This window comes from Oncorhynchus nerka, linkage group LG13, assembly GCF_034236695.1.
Source record: "Oncorhynchus nerka isolate Pitt River linkage group LG13, Oner_Uvic_2.0, whole genome shotgun sequence".
Classification (NCBI taxonomy): Eukaryota; Metazoa; Chordata; class Actinopteri; order Salmoniformes; family Salmonidae; genus Oncorhynchus; species Oncorhynchus nerka.
This window is the reverse complement of record NC_088408.1, coordinates 95,233,444-95,251,961: the sequence shown is the minus strand read 5'-3', so window position 1 is coordinate 95,251,961 and position 18,518 is coordinate 95,233,444. Positions and strand designations below refer to the sequence as shown.

General features: G+C 44.3%; 1 protein-coding gene across 4 annotated transcripts in view; it reads right to left on the bottom strand.

Moving 5' to 3' along the window:
- LOC115123479 (protein unc-13 homolog B-like) overlaps positions 1 to 4,954 on the bottom strand; it is a 138,826-nt gene extending 133,872 nt beyond the window's left edge. For all 4 annotated transcript variants that reach the window (XM_065026869.1, XM_065026871.1, XM_065026870.1 and 1 more), the window contains exons 1-2: positions 4,891 to 4,954; positions 1,820 to 2,039 (exon numbers count right to left, since the gene is read on the bottom strand). In XM_065026869.1, the coding sequence (XP_064882941.1) occupies positions 1,820 to 2,039; positions 4,891 to 4,926 (256 nt within the window). In that variant the 5' untranslated portion in view covers positions 4,927 to 4,954. The remainder of the gene's footprint in view (positions 1 to 1,819; positions 2,040 to 4,890) is intronic.
- Between the last annotated feature and the right edge of the window lie 13,564 nt (positions 4,955 to 18,518).

Here is an 18,518-nt window from a genome sequence, read left to right as displayed (position 1 = left end):
ACCCTACCTGCTCTGTCTACCCTACCTTCCCTGTCTACCCTACCTGCTCTGTCTACCCTACCTGCCCTCACCTGCCCTGTCTACCCTACCTGCCGTCACCTGCTCTGTCTACTACACCTTCCCTGTCCACCCTACCTGCTCTGTCTACCCTACCTGCCCTCACCTGCCCTGTCTACCCTACCTGCCCTCACCTGCTCTGTCTACCATACCTGCCCTGTCCACCCTACCTGCTCTGTCTACCCTACCTGCCCTCACCTGCCCTGTTTACCCTACCTGCCCTCACCTGCTCTGTCTACCCTACCTTCCCTGTCTACCCTACCTGCTCTGTTTACCCTACCTGCCCTCACCTGCCCTTTCTACCCTACCTGCCCTCACCTGCTCTGTCTATCCTCCCTGCCCTGTCTACCCTACCTGCTCTGTCTACCCTACCTGCCCTCACCTGCTCTGTCTAACCTACCTGCCCTCACCTGCTCGGTCTATCCTACCAGCACTCACCTGCTCTGTCTATCCTACCTACCCTCACCTGCTCTGTCTACCCTACCTACCCTCACCTGCTCTGTCTACCCTACCTGCCCTCACTTGCTCGGTCTATCCTACCAGCACTCACCTGCTCTGTCTACCCTACCTACCCTCACCTGCTCTGTCTATCCTACCTGCTCTGTCTACCCTACCTGCCCTCACCTGCTCGGTCTATCCTACCAGCACTCACCTGCTCTGTCTACCCTACCTACCCTCACCTGCTCTGTCTATCCTACCTGCTCTGTCTACCCTACCTGCCCTCACCTGCTCTGTCTACCCACCTGTTGTTGTCACGTTCTGTTGCATAATTCAACAAGTAGCCGGATACCCTCAGATTAAAAATCAACAGGCTCGGCTCTAGATTACACCCGTCTAAACAGACTTTACATTGTTAGAGAGATCAGACAAAATATCACTATAATCCCAGTGTTCATTTTCAGAAGTTGTTTTCATTTCAGTGCATCACATTTGTAAACTTTTCAACTGTATTAAACTTGAAACTTTTAAAAAATTCCACAAAAAATGAACACCCATCAAAATGAAGTTATATTTCTTGTCTTTCTTGTGATAAGACGGTGTGTTAAATCCCAGACGAAGCTTCAGCGTTCTTATGGATTCAACGGAATGACAGCGTGTTCCATTGAGCCCATTACAGCTATCACCAGGGTGTGTTTGACAGGTTATTACAAATACATCCGCAATCGTAGCGTTTAACGGGGGGAAAACGACGGGCGCAAGCAAGAGTATGAAAGAGTCGCACGAGTAAAATGAAAGCAATCAATCCAGAGAGATTTAACAATCAATCCAGAGGGATTTAATAATCAATCCAGAGAGATTTAACAATCAATCCAGAGGGATTTAACAATCAATCCAGAGAGATTTAACAATCAATCCAGAGGGATTTAACAATCAATCCAGAGAGATTTGAATGATTTAACAATCAATCCAGAGGGATTTAACAATCAATCCAGAGAGATTTAACAATCAATCCAGAGAGATTTAACAATCAATCCAGAGAGATTTAACAATCAATCCAGAGGGATTTAACAATCAATCCAGAGAGATTTAACAATCAATCCAGAGAGATTTAACAATCAATCCAGAGAGATTTAACAATCAATCCAGAGAGATTTAAGTGACACCCCTCAAACAGAGTAAATAGATATCTGAAAAAGACAGATCCTCAGGTGGGAGGGGCACGTTGCGAGTTACACAAGAAAAGGTACAATTGAACGTCCTCAGCATTTCAACCCCCTCTTTCCTCCCATTTTTACTAGCCCTTGTCATCTTCTCTACTCACTCTGCAGACAGTCAGCGTTGAGAAGCTCCTGGCACTTCTCGTGAACTTTGACCCCACACTCAGCACACCTCATGCCCTGGCGGGCGATGCCCCACAGCAGTCCCTCACACTCATAGCAGTAGGTGGGTGTGGAGGCGGTCCACACCTGGAAGGCATGGGGCGTGGTGCAGGAGATGGGGTAGATCAGAGCCTGCAGGGTTTTCTTATACACGTGGTTCTTCTGTAGGAGAAGAGAGAGGGAGGGGAAGACAGAGAGGTAGAGGGATAGAGAGAGAGATAGATAGAGGGATAGTGAGAGAGATAGATAGGAAGAGGGAGAGAGGAGGAGAGATAGATAGAGGGATAGAGAGAGAGAGATAGATAGGAAGAGGGAGAGAGGAGGAGAGATAGATAGAGGGATAGAGAGAGAGATAGATAGGAAGAGGGAGAGAGGAGGAGAGATAGATAGAGGGATAGAGAGAGAGATAGATAGGGAGAGAGGAGGAGAGATAGATAGAGGGACAGAGAGAGATAGATAGGAAGAGGGAGAGAGGAGGAGAGAGAGATAGAGGGATAGAGAGAGAGAGATAGGAAGAGGGAGAGAGGAGGAGAGATAGATAGAGGGATAGAGAGAGAGATAGATAGGGAGAGAGGAGGAGAGATAGATAGAGGGACAGAGAGAGATAGATAGGAAGAGGGAGAGAGGAGGAGAGATAGATAGAGGGATAGAGAGAAAGATAGATAGGAAGAGGGAGAGAGGAGGAGAGATAGATAGAGGGATAGAGAGAGAGATAGATAGGAAGAGGGAGAGAGGAGGAGAGATAGATAGAAGGATAGAGAGAGAGATAGATAGGAAGAGGGAGAGAGGAGGAGAGATAGATAGAGGGATAGAGAGAGAGATAGATAAGAAGAGGGAGAGAGGAGGAGAGAGAGATAGAGAGAGAGATAGATAGGAAGAGGGAGAGAGGAGGAGAGATAGAGAGATAGAGGGATAGAGAGAAAGATAGATAGGAAGAGGGAGAGAGGAGGAGAGATAGATAGAGAGAAAGATAGATAGGAAGAGGGAGAGAGGAGGAGAGATAGATAGAGGGATAGAGAGAAAGATAGATAGGAAGAGGGAGAGAGGAGGAGAGATAGATAGAGGGATAGAGAGAAAGATAGATAGGAAGAGGGAGAGAGGAGGAGAGATAGATAGAGGGATAGAGAGAGAGATAGATGAGGAGAGAGAGGTAGAGGGATAGAGAGAAAGATAGATAGGAAGAGGGAGAGAGGAGAAGAGATAGGTAGAGGGATAGAGAGAAAGATATATAGGAAGAGGGAGAGAGGAGGAGAGAGAGGTAGAGGGATAGATAGGAAGAGGGAGAGAGGAGGAGAGAGAGGTAGAGGGATAGAGAGATAGATAGGAAGAGGGAGAGAGGAGGAGAGAGAGGTAGAGGGATAGAGAGATAGATAGGAAGAGGGAGAGAGGAGGAGAGAAAGGTAGAGGGATAGAGAGATAGATAGGAAGAGGGAGAGAGGAGGAGAGAGAGATAGAGGGACAGAGAGAAAGATAGATAGAGGGATAGAGAGAGAGAGAGAGATAGATAGGAAGAGGGAGAGAGGAGGAGAGAGAGGTAGAGGGATAGAGAGAAAGGTAGATAGGAAGAGGGAGAGAGGAGGTAAGAAGTAGAGAAGAACAGAAAACATATCAAGATTGAAAGGGAGGGGAAGAGATAGGAGAGAAAGAGAGAGGGTAACAGACAATGTTTAGCCAGGTGCAGTGGGTAGTGCAGAGCAGAGTTGAGGTGCACACAGAACCGTAGGCTGAGGTATGAACACTCACAGGGGAACTCAACCTTATGTTTGTTTGTTTGGTTACAACTGGAACGTTACAAAAGATATGAGTCACCATCAGCCATCATTTCTTCTCAGAATGTGACAGGGATATGGGGTCAGGGAGAGAGGTAGGGAGAGGGAGCGAGGCACGGATAGGGGGAGAGGAAGAGGGGGAGGGAGGGAGAGAGGTAGGGAGAGGGAGCGAGGCACGGAGAGGGGGAGAAGAAGAGGGGAAGGAAAGGGAGGGAGAGAGGTAGGTAGGGAGAGGTGGGGGAGAGGGTGAGAGGGATAAGGGAGAGGGATAAGGGGGATAGGTAGGGGGAGAGACAGAGGGAGAGAGGGATAAGGGAGAGAGGGATAAGGGGGATAGGTAGGAGGGGAGGTAGAGGGAGAGAGGGATAAGGGGGATAGGTAGGAGGAGAGGTAGAGGGAGAGAGGGATAAGGGAGAGAGGGATAAGGGGGATAGGTAGGAGGGGAGGTAGAGGGAGAGAGGGATAAGGGGGATAAGTAGGGGGAGAGGGAGAGAGGGATAAGGGGGATAGGTAGGGGGAGAGGATCTGGGGGATAGTTAGGGCGAGAGAGGGATAATGGGGAGAGGGAGAGAGGGATAAGGGGGATAGGTAGGGAGAGGGATCTGGGGGTAGTTAGGGCGAGAGAGGGATAATGGGGAGAGGGAGAGAGGGATAAGGGGGAGAGGTAGAGGGAAAGAGGGATAAGGGGGATAGGTAGGGGGAGAGGGAGAGGGGGATACGGGAGAGAAGGATAAGGGGGAGAGGGAGAGGGATAAGGGGGATAGGTAGGGAGAGAGGGATAAGTGAGAGAGGGATACGGGAAAGGAAGAAGGAGGTAGGGAGAGGCGGAGAGGGAAAAGGAGAGGTAGGGAGAGGGATAATGAGAGTTAGGGAGAGAGGGAGAGGGATAAGGGAAAAAGGTAGGGAGAGAGATAGGGAGAAGGGGAGGGGGAGAAGGAGTGGTAGGGAGAGGTAGAAGGGGAGAGGTAGCGAGAGGAGGAGAGGTAGAAGGGGGAGAGGTAGCGAGAGGTGGAGAGGGAGAAGGGGGAGAGGTAGCGAGAGGAGGAGAGGGAGAAGGGGGAGAGGGGGATAAGAGAGAGGCAGCGAGGTAGGGAGAGCGAGAGAAAGAAAGAAGGAGAGTATTGTACCAGGGAAAGCCACACTAAGCTATTTATGAAGTCACACAGACCAGCGCTTCACACAAAATGACCAAGGAAAGGTCAGACTGAATAGATGAACAAGTGGTGAACGGTGTGTCCTCTCACCAGCTCCTGGTCCTTCTGGGACGTCTTTGTAGCCATAGAGAGCCCTGCCTTCCTGGCCTGCAACATGGACTGAGAGAGAGAGAGAGAGAGAGAGAGAGAGAGAGAAGATTGAAAAGATTGAAGATTGAGGTCAGAAGAGAGGTTTATTATCTACAAATACAATAACTGTGGTTTAGTTCACACTCAGACATATAATATATGTGTGAACAGGGGATAAGGTTTCTTAGCCTGGCAACCAGTTTGAATTTTCGTTCCACTCCTTTGCATGACACAGGTTCTGGATTTCAGGCTAAAGCTTTCAATGAGCCAGGATAGAACCTGTTGTGTATGTGACTCAGACTATAGTTGTCTAAGGACAGATCATGTGTGCTTATCAGTGCTCTGATATGTCCCTGTGTGTCTAATTCCCTGTCTCCTCCACAGTGGACTGTCTCACAACCGCATACACATACTAAGAACCTCTCTGTATGTCTGTCTGTCTGTCTGTGTGTCTGGAGGGCCTGCTGCCAGCTAGACAAGCTAATCAATGTCGTTAGCCGTTTCCCGCTAAATGGCAAAAATGCCCTCGAATGCTCTGAAGAGAAAAACAAGATAAACAAAACAAAACAAAACTCTGCAAGAGGTGTCTTTTTGTTTAGTCACAGAGATGGACAGGGTTATAATGTGTGTGGTGTAATTTGTTGTGAAGTAGATGGATGTTTTCTCCTGTTTCAACAACTACAGTAAGGACCTGGTGGAGTGGCATAAACAGTCACTAAACCACATAGGTTTAGCCTACATAGCCTACAGTAGTTTAGCCTACATTGCATACAGTAGTTTAGCCTACAGTAGTTTAGCCTACATAGCCTACAGTAGTTTAGTCTACATAGCCTACAGTAGTTTAGCCTACAGTAGTTTAGTCTACAGTAGTTTAGCCTACATAGCCTACAGTAGTTTAGCCTACAGTAGTTTAGCCTACAGCAGTTTAGCCTACATAGCCTACAGTAGTTTAGCATATATAGCCTACAGTAGATTATCATACATAGCCTACAGTAGATTAGCCTACATAGCCTACAGTAGTTTCGCCTACATAGCCTACAGTAGTTTCGCCTACATAGCCTACAGTAGTTTAGCCTACATAGCCTACAGTAGTTTAGTCTACATAGCCTACAGTAGTTTAGTCTACGTAGCCTACAGTAGTTTAGCATACATAGCCTACAGTAGTTTAGCCTACATAGCCTACAGTAGTTTAACCTACATAGCCTACAGTAGTTTAGCCTACAGTAGTTTAGCATACATTAGTTTAGCCTATATAGCCTACAGTAGTTTAGTCTACATAGACTACAGTAGTTTAGTCTACATAGCATACAGTAGTTTAGCCTACAGTACTTTAGCCTACATAGCCTACAGTAGTTTAGCCTACATTATTTTAGCCTACATAGACAAAAGTAGTTTATCCTACATAGCCTATAGTAGTTTAGCCTACGTAGCCTACAGTAGTTTAGCCTACAGCAGTTTAGCCTACATAGCATACAACAGTTTAGCCTATATAGCCTACAGCAGTTTAGCCTACATAGCATAGAGTAGTTTAGCCTATATAGCCTACAGTAGTTTAGCCTACATAGCATACAGTAGTTTAGCCTACACAGCCTACAGCAGTTTAGCCTACATAGCCTACAGCAGTTTAGCCTACATAGCCTACAGTAGTTTAGCCTACATAGCCTACAGCAGTTTAGCCTACATAGCATAGAGTAGTTTAGCCTATATAGCCTACAGTAGTTTAGCCTACATAGCATACAGTAGTTTAGCCTACATAGCCTACAGTAGTTTAGCCTACATAGCCTACAGCAGTTTAGCCTACATAGCCTACAGTAGTTTAGTCTACATAGCCTACAGTAGTTTAGCCTACATAGCATACAGTAGTTTAGCCTACATAGCCTACAGTAGTTTAGCCTACATAGCCTACAGCAGTTTAGCCTACATAGCCTACAGTAGTTTAGTCTACATAGCCTACAGTAGTTTAGCCTACATAGCCTACAGCAGTTTAGCCTACATAGCCTACAGTAGTTTAGCCTACATAGCCTACAGTAGTTTAGTCTACAGTAGTTTAGTCTACAGTAGTTTAGCCTACATAGCCTACAGTAGTTTAGTCTACAGTAGTTTAGCCTACAGTAGATTAGCCTACATAGCCTACAGTAGTTTAGCCTACAGTAGTTTAGTCTACATAGCCTACAGTAGTTTAGTCTACAGTAGTTTAGCCTACAGTACTTTAGCATACAGTAGTTTAGCCTACATAGCCTACAGTAGTTTAGCCTACATTGCATACAGTAGTTTAGCCTACAGTAGTTTAGCCTATATAGTCTACAGTAGTTTAGCCTATATAGTCTACAGTAGTTTAGTCTACATAGCCTACAGTAGTTTAGCCTACATAGTCTACAGTAGTTTAGCCTATATAGTCTACAGTAGTTTAGTCTACATAGCCTACAGTAGTTTAGCCTACATAGCCTACAGTAGTTTAGCCTACATAGCCTACAGTAGTTTAGCCTATATAGTCTACAGTAGTTTAGTCTACAGTAGTTTAGTCTACATAGCCTACAGTAGTTTAGCCTATATAGTCTACAGTAGTTTAGCCTATATAGTCTACAGTAGTTTAGCCTATATAGTCTACAGTAGTTTAGCCTACATTTACATTACATTTACATTTAAGTCATTTAGCAGACGCTCTTATCCAGAGCGACTTACAAATTGGTGCATTCACCTTATGACATCCAGTGGAACAGCCACTTTACAATAGTTTAGTCTACAGTAGTTTAGCCTACAGTAGTTTAGTCTACAGTAGTTTAGCTTACAGTAGTTTAGTCTACATAGCCTGCAGTAGTTTAGCCTACAGTAGTTTAGCCTACAGTAGTTTAGCCTACAGTAGTTTAGTCTAGAGTAGTTTAGCCTACAGTAGTTTAGCCTACAGTAGTTTAGTCTACAGTAGTTTAGCCTACAGTAGTTTAGTCTACAGTAGTTTAGCCTACAGTAGTTTAGTCTACATAGCCTGCAGTAGTTTAGCCTACAGTAGTTTAGCCTACAGTAGTTTAGCCTACAGTAGTTTAGTCTACAGTAGTTTAGCCTACAGTAGTTTAGTCTACAGTAGTTTAGCCTACAGTAGTTTAGCCTACAGTAGTTTAGTCTACAGTAGTTTAGCCTACAGTAGTTTAGCCTACATAGCCTACAGTAGTTTAGTCTACAGTAGTTTAGCCTACAGTAGTTTAGTCTACAGTAGTTTAGCCTACAGTAGTTTAGTCTACATAGCCTGCAGTAGTTTAGCCTACAGTAGTTTATCCTACAGTAGTTTAGCCTACAGTAGTTTAGTCTACAGTAGTTTAGCCTACAGTAGTTTAGCCTACAGTAGTTTAGTCTACAGTAGTTTAGCCTACAGTAGTTTAGCCTACAGTAGTTTAGTCGACAGTAGTTTAGTCTACAGTAGTTTAGTCTACATAGCCTGCAGTAGTTTAGTCTACATAGCCTGCAGTAGTTTAGTCTACATAGCCTGCAGTAGTTTAGTCTACATAGCCTGCAGTAGTTTAGCCTATATAGTCTACAGTAGTTTAGCCTACAGTAGTTTCTCTATGGACTTTAGTGTTGACCTCGGGGGGTGAAACTGTTAGTCACAACGTGGATGCTATCGACTTGCTGTTGTCAGCGTGTGTGTGTGAGGCTGTGTTGAGCTCGCTGTCAGACACTTACCATTGCCTGAGGGAAGACAGTGACAGGGGCAGGACGAGAAAGAACAAGAAATAATCAAGGTTAGAGCATCACAAGAAGACTGGTGTTCCTCAGAGAGGAGCTCTCCCACATCAAACACTTCAAACACAGTCAGACGTCGCTCTGCTCTGAGAGACTTGAGGAGGAGAGAAACGTCAATGGATTTTCTTTAGTGACACGTAAATACAACACCATTTGGAAACAGAACGACCTTGAACCAAGTTTTTAAAATCTGCAAAGTACAGGATAATGTGTGCAAATACAGTACCCTGCTGTATCCAGCACCTTGAACAGGCTGCACTACTGTACACAGGCCTTGTAGTTCTTTAGGTTTCTGCAATAGTATTTTCATTTGACTTTACAGAGGTCCGATTAATTTATGTAACCGAAGGTAAATCTTTATCTTGTCATCTGCCTGAGGTACTGTGAGTTCAGGAGTCAAAGATCAAGAGGTCAGAGAAACTCACCAGCTCGCTGACCAGGGGGATAGGCCGTCTCTTGCGGAGGTCAGGCATGCTGTCGATCCCAAAGGGCGTGGCGCCACTAAACACACAAACACAGTTCAAAACAAGATACAACAACGTACCAAATCTATTAGAGGTCATCATTGCTGGTGGTTGGACTCCAGTCCACTTGAATATGTACAGATCCACACACAGAGAAAGACACACACAAGACAGGACTGGACAGGACAGACGCACGCACACACGCACGCACGCAGACAGAGGCATTGTCACTGACCCAGGCTTGGCCCACGGATGCAGGCTGGGGTCTCCATCTCGGCTCTGTAATAGAGGTCAAAGGTCAGGCGTTTAGCCACTGAGACTGATAGTTCTCATAGAAGTTAAGATAATAGAACATGTACACATAATATGACATAAAATCAAAGCAGAATCAGAGACAGAGAAAGAGGGGTTGGACGTGGTTGGTTGAGTTTCACTGAAGCCAGAGAGGATTTCAATCGGCTAAAAAACACTGAAGGTTGGATGAGGGAGCATCGTCAACAAACAAACACACTGAAGGTTGGATGAGGGAGCATCGTCAACAAACACACTGAAGGTTGGATGAGGGAGCATCGTCAACAAACAAACACACTGAAGGTTGGATGAGGGAGCATCATAAACTGCACATGAAGAGGCATAGAACAGGGTACTGCTACCCACACACCCACCCAACCACCCACACATGCACTCACCCACCCACCCACCCAACCACCCACCCACCCACACATGCACACACCCAACCACCCACACCAAACCACCCACACATGCACACACCCACCCACCCACACATGCACTCACCCATCCACCCACACATGCACTCACCCACCCACCCACCCACCCACCCACCCACACATGCACTCACCCACCCACACATGCACTCATCCACCCACCCACCCACACATGCACTCACCCACCCACCCACACATGCACACACCCACCCACCCACCCACACATGCACTCACCCACCCACCCACACATGCACTCACCCACCCAGCCACACACCCACCCACCCACCCACCCACACATGCACTCACCCACCCACCCACCCACACATGCACTCACCCACCCACCCACACATGCACTCATCCACCCACCCACACATGCACTCACCCACCCACCCACACATGCACTCACCCACCCACCCACACATGCACTCACCCACCCACACATGCACACACCCACCCACACATGCACTCACCCACCCACACATGCACTCACCCACCCACACATGCACCCACTCACCCACACACCCACACATGCACCCACTCACCCACCCACACATGCACACACTCACCCACCCACCCATGCACCCATGCAGTCACTCACACACAAACACCTACAAATGTAACCCACAACTCCTTCTCAAATACACTTTTTTGCTGTCAACAAACAATCTTTCATCATCAATACTGTCCAAGTCCCTCCACTTTCATCATCAATACTGTCCAAGTCCCTCCACTTTCATCATCAATACTGTCCATGATGTCCCTCCACTTTCATCATCAATACTGTCCATGATGTCCCTCCACTTTCATCATTAATACTGTCCAAGTCCCTCCACTTTCATCATCAATACTGTCCAAGTCCCTCCACTTTCATCATCAATACTGTCCATGATGTCCCTCCACTTTCATCATCAATACTGTCCATGATGTCCCTCCACTTTCATCATCAATACTGTCCAAGTCCCTCCACTTTCATCATCAATACTGTCCATGATGTCCCTCCACTTTCATCATCAATACTGTCCAAGTCCCTCCACTTTCATCATCAATACTGTCCATGTCCCTCCACTTTCATCATCAATACTGTCCATGATGTCCCTCCACTTTCATCATCAATACTGTCCATGATGTCCCTCCACTTTCATCATCAATACTGTCCATGATGTCCCTCCACTTTCATCATCAATACTGTCCATGATGTCCCTCCACTTTCATCATCAATACTGTCCATGATGTCCCTCCACTTTCATCATCAATACTGTCCATGATGTCCCTCCACTTTCATCATCAATACTGTCCATGATGTCCCTCCACTTTCATCATCAATACTGTCCATGTCCCTCCACTTTCATCATCAATACTGTCCATGTCCCTCCACTTTCATCATCAATACTGTCCATGTCCCTCCACTTTCATCATCAATACTGTCCATGTCCCTCCACTTTCATCATCAATACTGTCCATGATGTCCCTCCACTTTCATCATCAATACTGTCCAAGTCCCTCCGCTTTCATCATCAATACTGTCCAAGTCCCTCCACTTTCATCATCAATACTGTCCAAGTCCCTCCACTTTCATCATCAATACTGTCCAAGTCCCTCCACTTTCATCATCAATACTGTCCAAGTCCCTCCACTTTCATCATCAATACTGTCCATGATGTCCCTCCACTTTCATCATCAATACTGTCCAAGTCCCTCCACTTTCATCATCAATACTGTCCATGATGTCCCTCCACTTTCATCATCAATACTGTCCATGATGTCCCTCCACTTTCATCATCAATACTGTCCATGATGTCCCTCCACTTTCATCATCAATACTGTCCATGATGTCCCTCCACTTTCATCATCAATACTGTCCATGATGTCCCTCCACTTTCATCATCAATACTGTCCATGATGTCCCTCCACTTTCATCATCAATACTGTCCATGTCCCTCCACTTTCATCATCAATACTGTCCAAGTCCCTCCACTTTCATCACCAATACTGTCCATGATGTCCCTCCACTTTCATCATCAATACTGTCCATGATGTCCCTCCACTTTCATCATCAATACTGTCCATGATGTCCCTCCACTTTCATCATCAATACTGTCCATGATGTCCCTCCACTTTCATCATCAATACTGTCCATGATGTCCCTCCACTTTCATCATCAATACTGTCCATGATGTCCCTCCACTTTCATCATCAATACTGTCCATGTCCCTCCACTTTCATCATCAATACTGTCCATGATGTCCCTCCACTTTCATCATCAATACTGTCCATGTCCCTCCACTTTCATCATCAATACTGTCCATGTCCCTCCACTTTCATCATCAATACTGTCCATGTCCCTCCACTTTCATCATCAATACTGTCCATGATGTTCCTCCACTTTCATCATCAATACTGTCCATGATGTCCCTCCACTTTCATCATCAATACTGTCCATGATGTCCCTCCACTTTCATCATCAATACTGTCCATGTCCCTCCACTTTCATCATCAATACTGTCCAAGTCCCTCCACTTTCATCATCAATACTGTCCATGATGTCCCTCCACTTTCATCATCAATACTGTCCAAGTCCCTCCACTTTCATCATCAATACTGTCCATGTCCCTCCACTTTCATCATCAATACTGTCCATGATGTCCCTCCACTTTCATCATCAATACTGTCCATGATGTCCCTCCACTTTCATCATCAATACTGTCCATGATGTCCCTCCACTTTCATCATCAATACTGTCCATGATGTCCCTCCACTTTCATCATCAATACTGTCCATGATGTCCCTCCACTTTCATCATCAATACTGTCCATGATGTCCCTCCACTTTCATCATCAATACTGTCCATGATGTCCCTCCACTTTCATCATCAATACTGTCCATGTCCCTCCACTTTCATCATCAATACTGTCCATGTCCCTCCACTTTCATCATCAATACTGTCCATGTCCCTCCACTTTCATCATCAATACTGTCCATGTCCCTCCACTTTCATCATCAATACTGTCCATGATGTCCCTCCACTTTCATCATCAATACTGTCCAAGTCCCTCCGCTTTCATCATCAATACTGTCCAAGTCCCTCCACTTTCATCATCAATACTGTCCAAGTCCCTCCACTTTCATCATCAATACTGTCCAAGTCCCTCCACTTTCATCATCAATACTGTCCAAGTCCCTCCACTTTCATCATCAATACTGTCCATGATGTCCCTCCACTTTCATCATCAATACTGTCCAAGTCCCTCCACTTTCATCATCAATACTGTCCATGATGTCCCTCCACTTTCATCATCAATACTGTCCATGATGTCCCTCCACTTTCATCATCAATACTGTCCATGATGTCCCTCCACTTTCATCATCAATACTGTCCATGATGTCCCTCCACTTTCATCATCAATACTGTCCATGATGTCCCTCCACTTTCATCATCAATACTGTCCATGATGTCCCTCCACTTTCATCATCAATACTGTCCATGTCCCTCCACTTTCATCATCAATACTGTCCAAGTCCCTCCACTTTCATCACCAATACTGTCCATGATGTCCCTCCACTTTCATCATCAATACTGTCCATGATGTCCCTCCACTTTCATCATCAATACTGTCCATGATGTCCCTCCACTTTCATCATCAATACTGTCCATGATGTCCCTCCACTTTCATCATCAATACTGTCCATGATGTCCCTCCACTTTCATCATCAATACTGTCCATGATGTCCCTCCACTTTCATCATCAATACTGTCCATGTCCCTCCACTTTCATCATCAATACTGTCCATGATGTCCCTCCACTTTCATCATCAATACTGTCCATGTCCCTCCACTTTCATCATCAATACTGTCCATGTCCCTCCACTTTCATCATCAATACTGTCCATGTCCCTCCACTTTCATCATCAATACTGTCCATGATGTTCCTCCACTTTCATCATCAATACTGTCCATGATGTCCCTCCACTTTCATCATCAATACTGTCCATGATGTCCCTCCACTTTCATCATCATCAATACTGTCATCAATACTGTCCATGTCCCTCCACTTTCATCATCAATACTGTCCAAGTCCCTCCACTTTCATCATCAATACTGTCCATGATGTCCCTCCACTTTCATCATCAATACTGTCCAAGTCCCTCCACTTTCATCATCAATACTGTCCATGTCCCTCCACTTTCATCATCAATACTGTCCATGATGTCCCTCCACTTTCATCATCAATACTGTCCATGATGTCCCTCCACTTTCATCATCAATACTGTCCATGATGTCCCTCCACTTTCATCATCAATACTGTCCATGATGTCCCTCCACTTTCATCATCAATACTGTCCATGATGTCCCTCCACTTTCATCATCAATACTGTCCATGATGTCCCTCCACTTTCATCATCAATACTGTCCATGATGTCCCTCCACTTTCATCATCAATACTGTCCATGTCCCTCCACTTTCATCATCAATACTGTCCATGTCCCTCCACTTTCATCATCAATACTGTCCATGTCCCTCCACTTTCATCATCAATACTGTCCATGTCCCTCCACTTTCATCATCAATACTGTCCATGATGTCCCTCCACTTTCATCATCAATACTGTCCAAGTCCCTCCGCTTTCATCATCAATACTGTCCAAGTCCCTCCACTTTCATCATCAATACTGTCCAAGTCCCTCCACTTTCATCATCAATACTGTCCAAGTCCCTCCACTTTCATCATCAATACTGTCCAAGTCCCTCCACTTTCATCATCAATACTGTCCATGATGTCCCTCCACTTTCATCATCAATACTGTCCAAGTCCCTCCACTTTCATCATCAATACTGTCCATGATGTCCCTCCACTTTCATCATCAATACTGTCCATGATGTCCCTCCACTTTCATCATCAATACTGTCCATGATGTCCCTCCACTTTCATCATCAATACTGTCCATGATGTCCCTCCACTTTCATCATCAATACTGTCCATGATGTCCCTCCACTTTCATCATCAATACTGTCCATGATGTCCCTCCACTTTCATCATCAATACTGTCCATGTCCCTCCACTTTCATCATCAATACTGTCCAAGTCCCTCCACTTTCATCACCAATACTGTCCATGATGTCCCTCCACTTTCATCATCAATACTGTCCATGATGTCCCTCCACTTTCATCATCAATACTGTCCATGATGTCCCTCCACTTTCATCATCAATACTGTCCATGATGTCCCTCCACTTTCATCATCAATACTGTCCATGATGTCCCTCCACTTTCATCATCAATACTGTCCATGATGTCCCTCCACTTTCATCATCAATACTGTCCATGTCCCTCCACTTTCATCATCAATACTGTCCATGATGTCCCTCCACTTTCATCATCAATACTGTCCATGTCCCTCCACTTTCATCATCAATACTGTCCATGTCCCTCCACTTTCATCATCAATACTGTCCATGTCCCTCCACTTTCATCATCAATACTGTCCATGATGTTCCTCCACTTTCATCATCAATACTGTCCATGATGTCCCTCCACTTTCATCATCAATACTGTCCATGTCCCTCCACTTTCATCATCAATACTGTCCATGATGTCCCTCCACTTTCATCATCAATACTGTCCATGATGTCCCTCCACTTTCATCATCAATACTGTCCATGTCCCTCCACTTTCATCATCAATACTGTCCATGTCCCTCCACTTTCATCATCAATACTGTCCATGTCCCTCCACTTTCATCATCAATACTGTCCATGTCCCTCCACTTTCATCATCAATACTGTCCATGATGTCCCTCCACTTTCATCATCAATACTGTCCATGTCCCTCCACTTTCATCATCAATACTGTCCATGTCCCTCCACTTTCATCATCAATACTGTCCAAGTCCCTCCACTTTCATCATCAATACTGTCCATGTCCCTCCACTTTCATCATCAATACTGTCCATGTCCCTCCACTTTCATCATCAATACTGTCCATGATGTCCCTCCACTTTCATCATCAATACTGTCCAAGTCCCTCCACTTTCATCATCAATACTGTCCATGATGTCCCTCCACTTTCTCCTGAAGGGTGTTTGTTCTGTTTGATCAACATGCGGTCAATAATGACCTGTGATTAATCAAATCAAATGTATTTATATAGCCCTTAGCTGATATCTCAAAGTGCTGTACAGAAACCCAGCCTAAAACCCCAAACAGCAAGCAATGCAGGTGTAGAAGCGCGGTGGCTAGGAAAAACTCCCTAGAAAGGCCAGAACCTAGGAAGAAACCTAGAGAGGAACCAGGCTATGAGGGGTGGCCAGTCCTCTTCCGGCTGTACCGGGTAGAGAGGAACCAGGCTATGAGGGGTGGCCAGTCCTCTTCCGGCTGTACCGGGTAGAGAGGAACCAGGCTATGAGGGGTGGCCAGTCCTCTTCCAACTGAATTTCCTACATGGCTCTGACTCCACATAACTATAAAAACTACATGGCTCTGACTCCACATAACTATAAAAACTACCACATTTACAGCAAAGCTTTGAAATGCACTACTGTTAAAGTGAAATCCCTGAGATAATATCTATGTACTGAGATAATATCTATGTACTGAGATAATATCTATGTACTGAGATAATATCTATGTACTGAGATAATACCTATGTACTGAGATAATACCTATGTACTGAGATAATATCTATGTACTGAGATAATACCTATGTACTGAGATAATACCTATGTACTGAGATAATACCTATGTACTGAGATAATACCTATGTACTGAGATAATATCTATGTACTGAGATAATATCTATGTACTGAGATAATACCTATGTACTGAGATAATACCTATGTACTGAGATAATACCTATGTACTGAGATAATATCTATGTGCTGAGATAATACCTATGTGCTGAGATAATACCTATGTACTGAGATAATACCTATGTACTGAGATAATATCTATGTACTGAGATAATACCTATGTACTGAGATAATACCTATGTACTGAGATAATACATATGTACTGAGATAATACCTATGTACTGAGATAATACCTATGTACTGAGATAATATCTATGTACTGAGATAATATCTATGTACTGAGATAATACCTATGTACTGAGATAATACCTATGTACTGAGATAATATCTATGTACTGAGATAATACCTATGTGCTGAGATAATATCTATGTACTGAGATAATATCTATGTACTGAGATAATACCTATGTACTGAGATAATACCTATGTACTGAGATAATATCTATGTACTGAGATAATAAAGTACTGTGCTTTAAAGTTCCCTTTAACCCAATGAGTCATGCCGCCGTAACGCCGACACATTTTTTTTGTCACCTTCTAACCACTTTCAAACATTGTGTGTTTGACTTCTGAGCTGAGCGACGGCGGATCCCGAAGGGACCCGTGCAGGTTTATATTAGAAGAATGTCTGTAGAGTCTAAATGGTTTGAGCTACAAAACTATTCAAAGCTATCTATGAAAAGATGACTATCACGAAACACGCACATGTAAAAAAAAAAAAAAACTCACAAGCTACACAAGTGTCGATAGAAGGTAAGGGGTTCTTCTATAGAGATCATAGGGAATCCCAGGTCATAGTGTCTATAATACTGTAAGGGGTTCTTCTATAGAGATCATAGGGAATCCCAGGTCATAGTGTCTATAGTACTGTAAGGGGTTCTTCTATAGAGATCATAGGGAATCTCAGGTCATAGTGTCTATAGTACTGTAAGGGGTTCTTCTATAGAGATCATAGGGAATCCCAGGTCATAGTGTCTATAATACTGTAAGGGGTTCTTCTATAGAGATCATAGGGAATCCCAGGTCATAGTGTCTATAATACTGTAAGGGGTTCTTCTATAGAGATCATAGGGAATCTCAGGTCATAGTGTCTATAGTACTGTAAGGGGTTCTTCTATAGAGATCATAGGGAATCCCAGGTCATAGTGTCTATAGTACTGTAAGGGGTTCTTCTATAGAGATCATAGGGAATCCCAGGTCATAGTGTCTATAATACTGTAAGGGGTTCTTCTATAGAGATCATAGGGAATCCCAGGTCATAGTGTCTATAGTACTGTAAGGGGTTCTTCTATAGAGATCATAGGGAATCCCAGGTCATAGTGTCTATAGTACTGTAAGGGGTTCTTCTATAGAGATCATAGGGAATCCCAGGTCATAGTGTCTATAGTACTGTAAGGGGTTCTTCTATAGAGATCATAGGGAATCTCAGGTCATAGTGTCTATAATACTGTAAGGGGTTCTTCTATAGAGATCATAGGGAATCCCAGGTCATAGTGTCTATAATACTGTAATGGGTTCTTCTATATAGATCATAGTGAATCCCAGGTCATAGTGTCTATAATACTGTAAGGGGTTCTTCTATAGAGATCATAGGGAATCTCAGGTCATAGTGTCTATAATACTGTAAGGGGTTCTTCTATAGAGATCATAGTAAACTCCAAACTCCACACAGTTGTCAGTGACTTGCTGTATATTCATTTCCCAGTGAGCAAACAATTTCTGTACTTACAGCATTCATATAAATGCATTTTTAATTATACATTTTGGTCAATGAAACTCCTGAATGCAACTGTTTATATCAAATAGTGTTGTGTTTTACTTGTAGCCCTGGTTGTCCTGGAAATAAAACGGTCAAACACTTC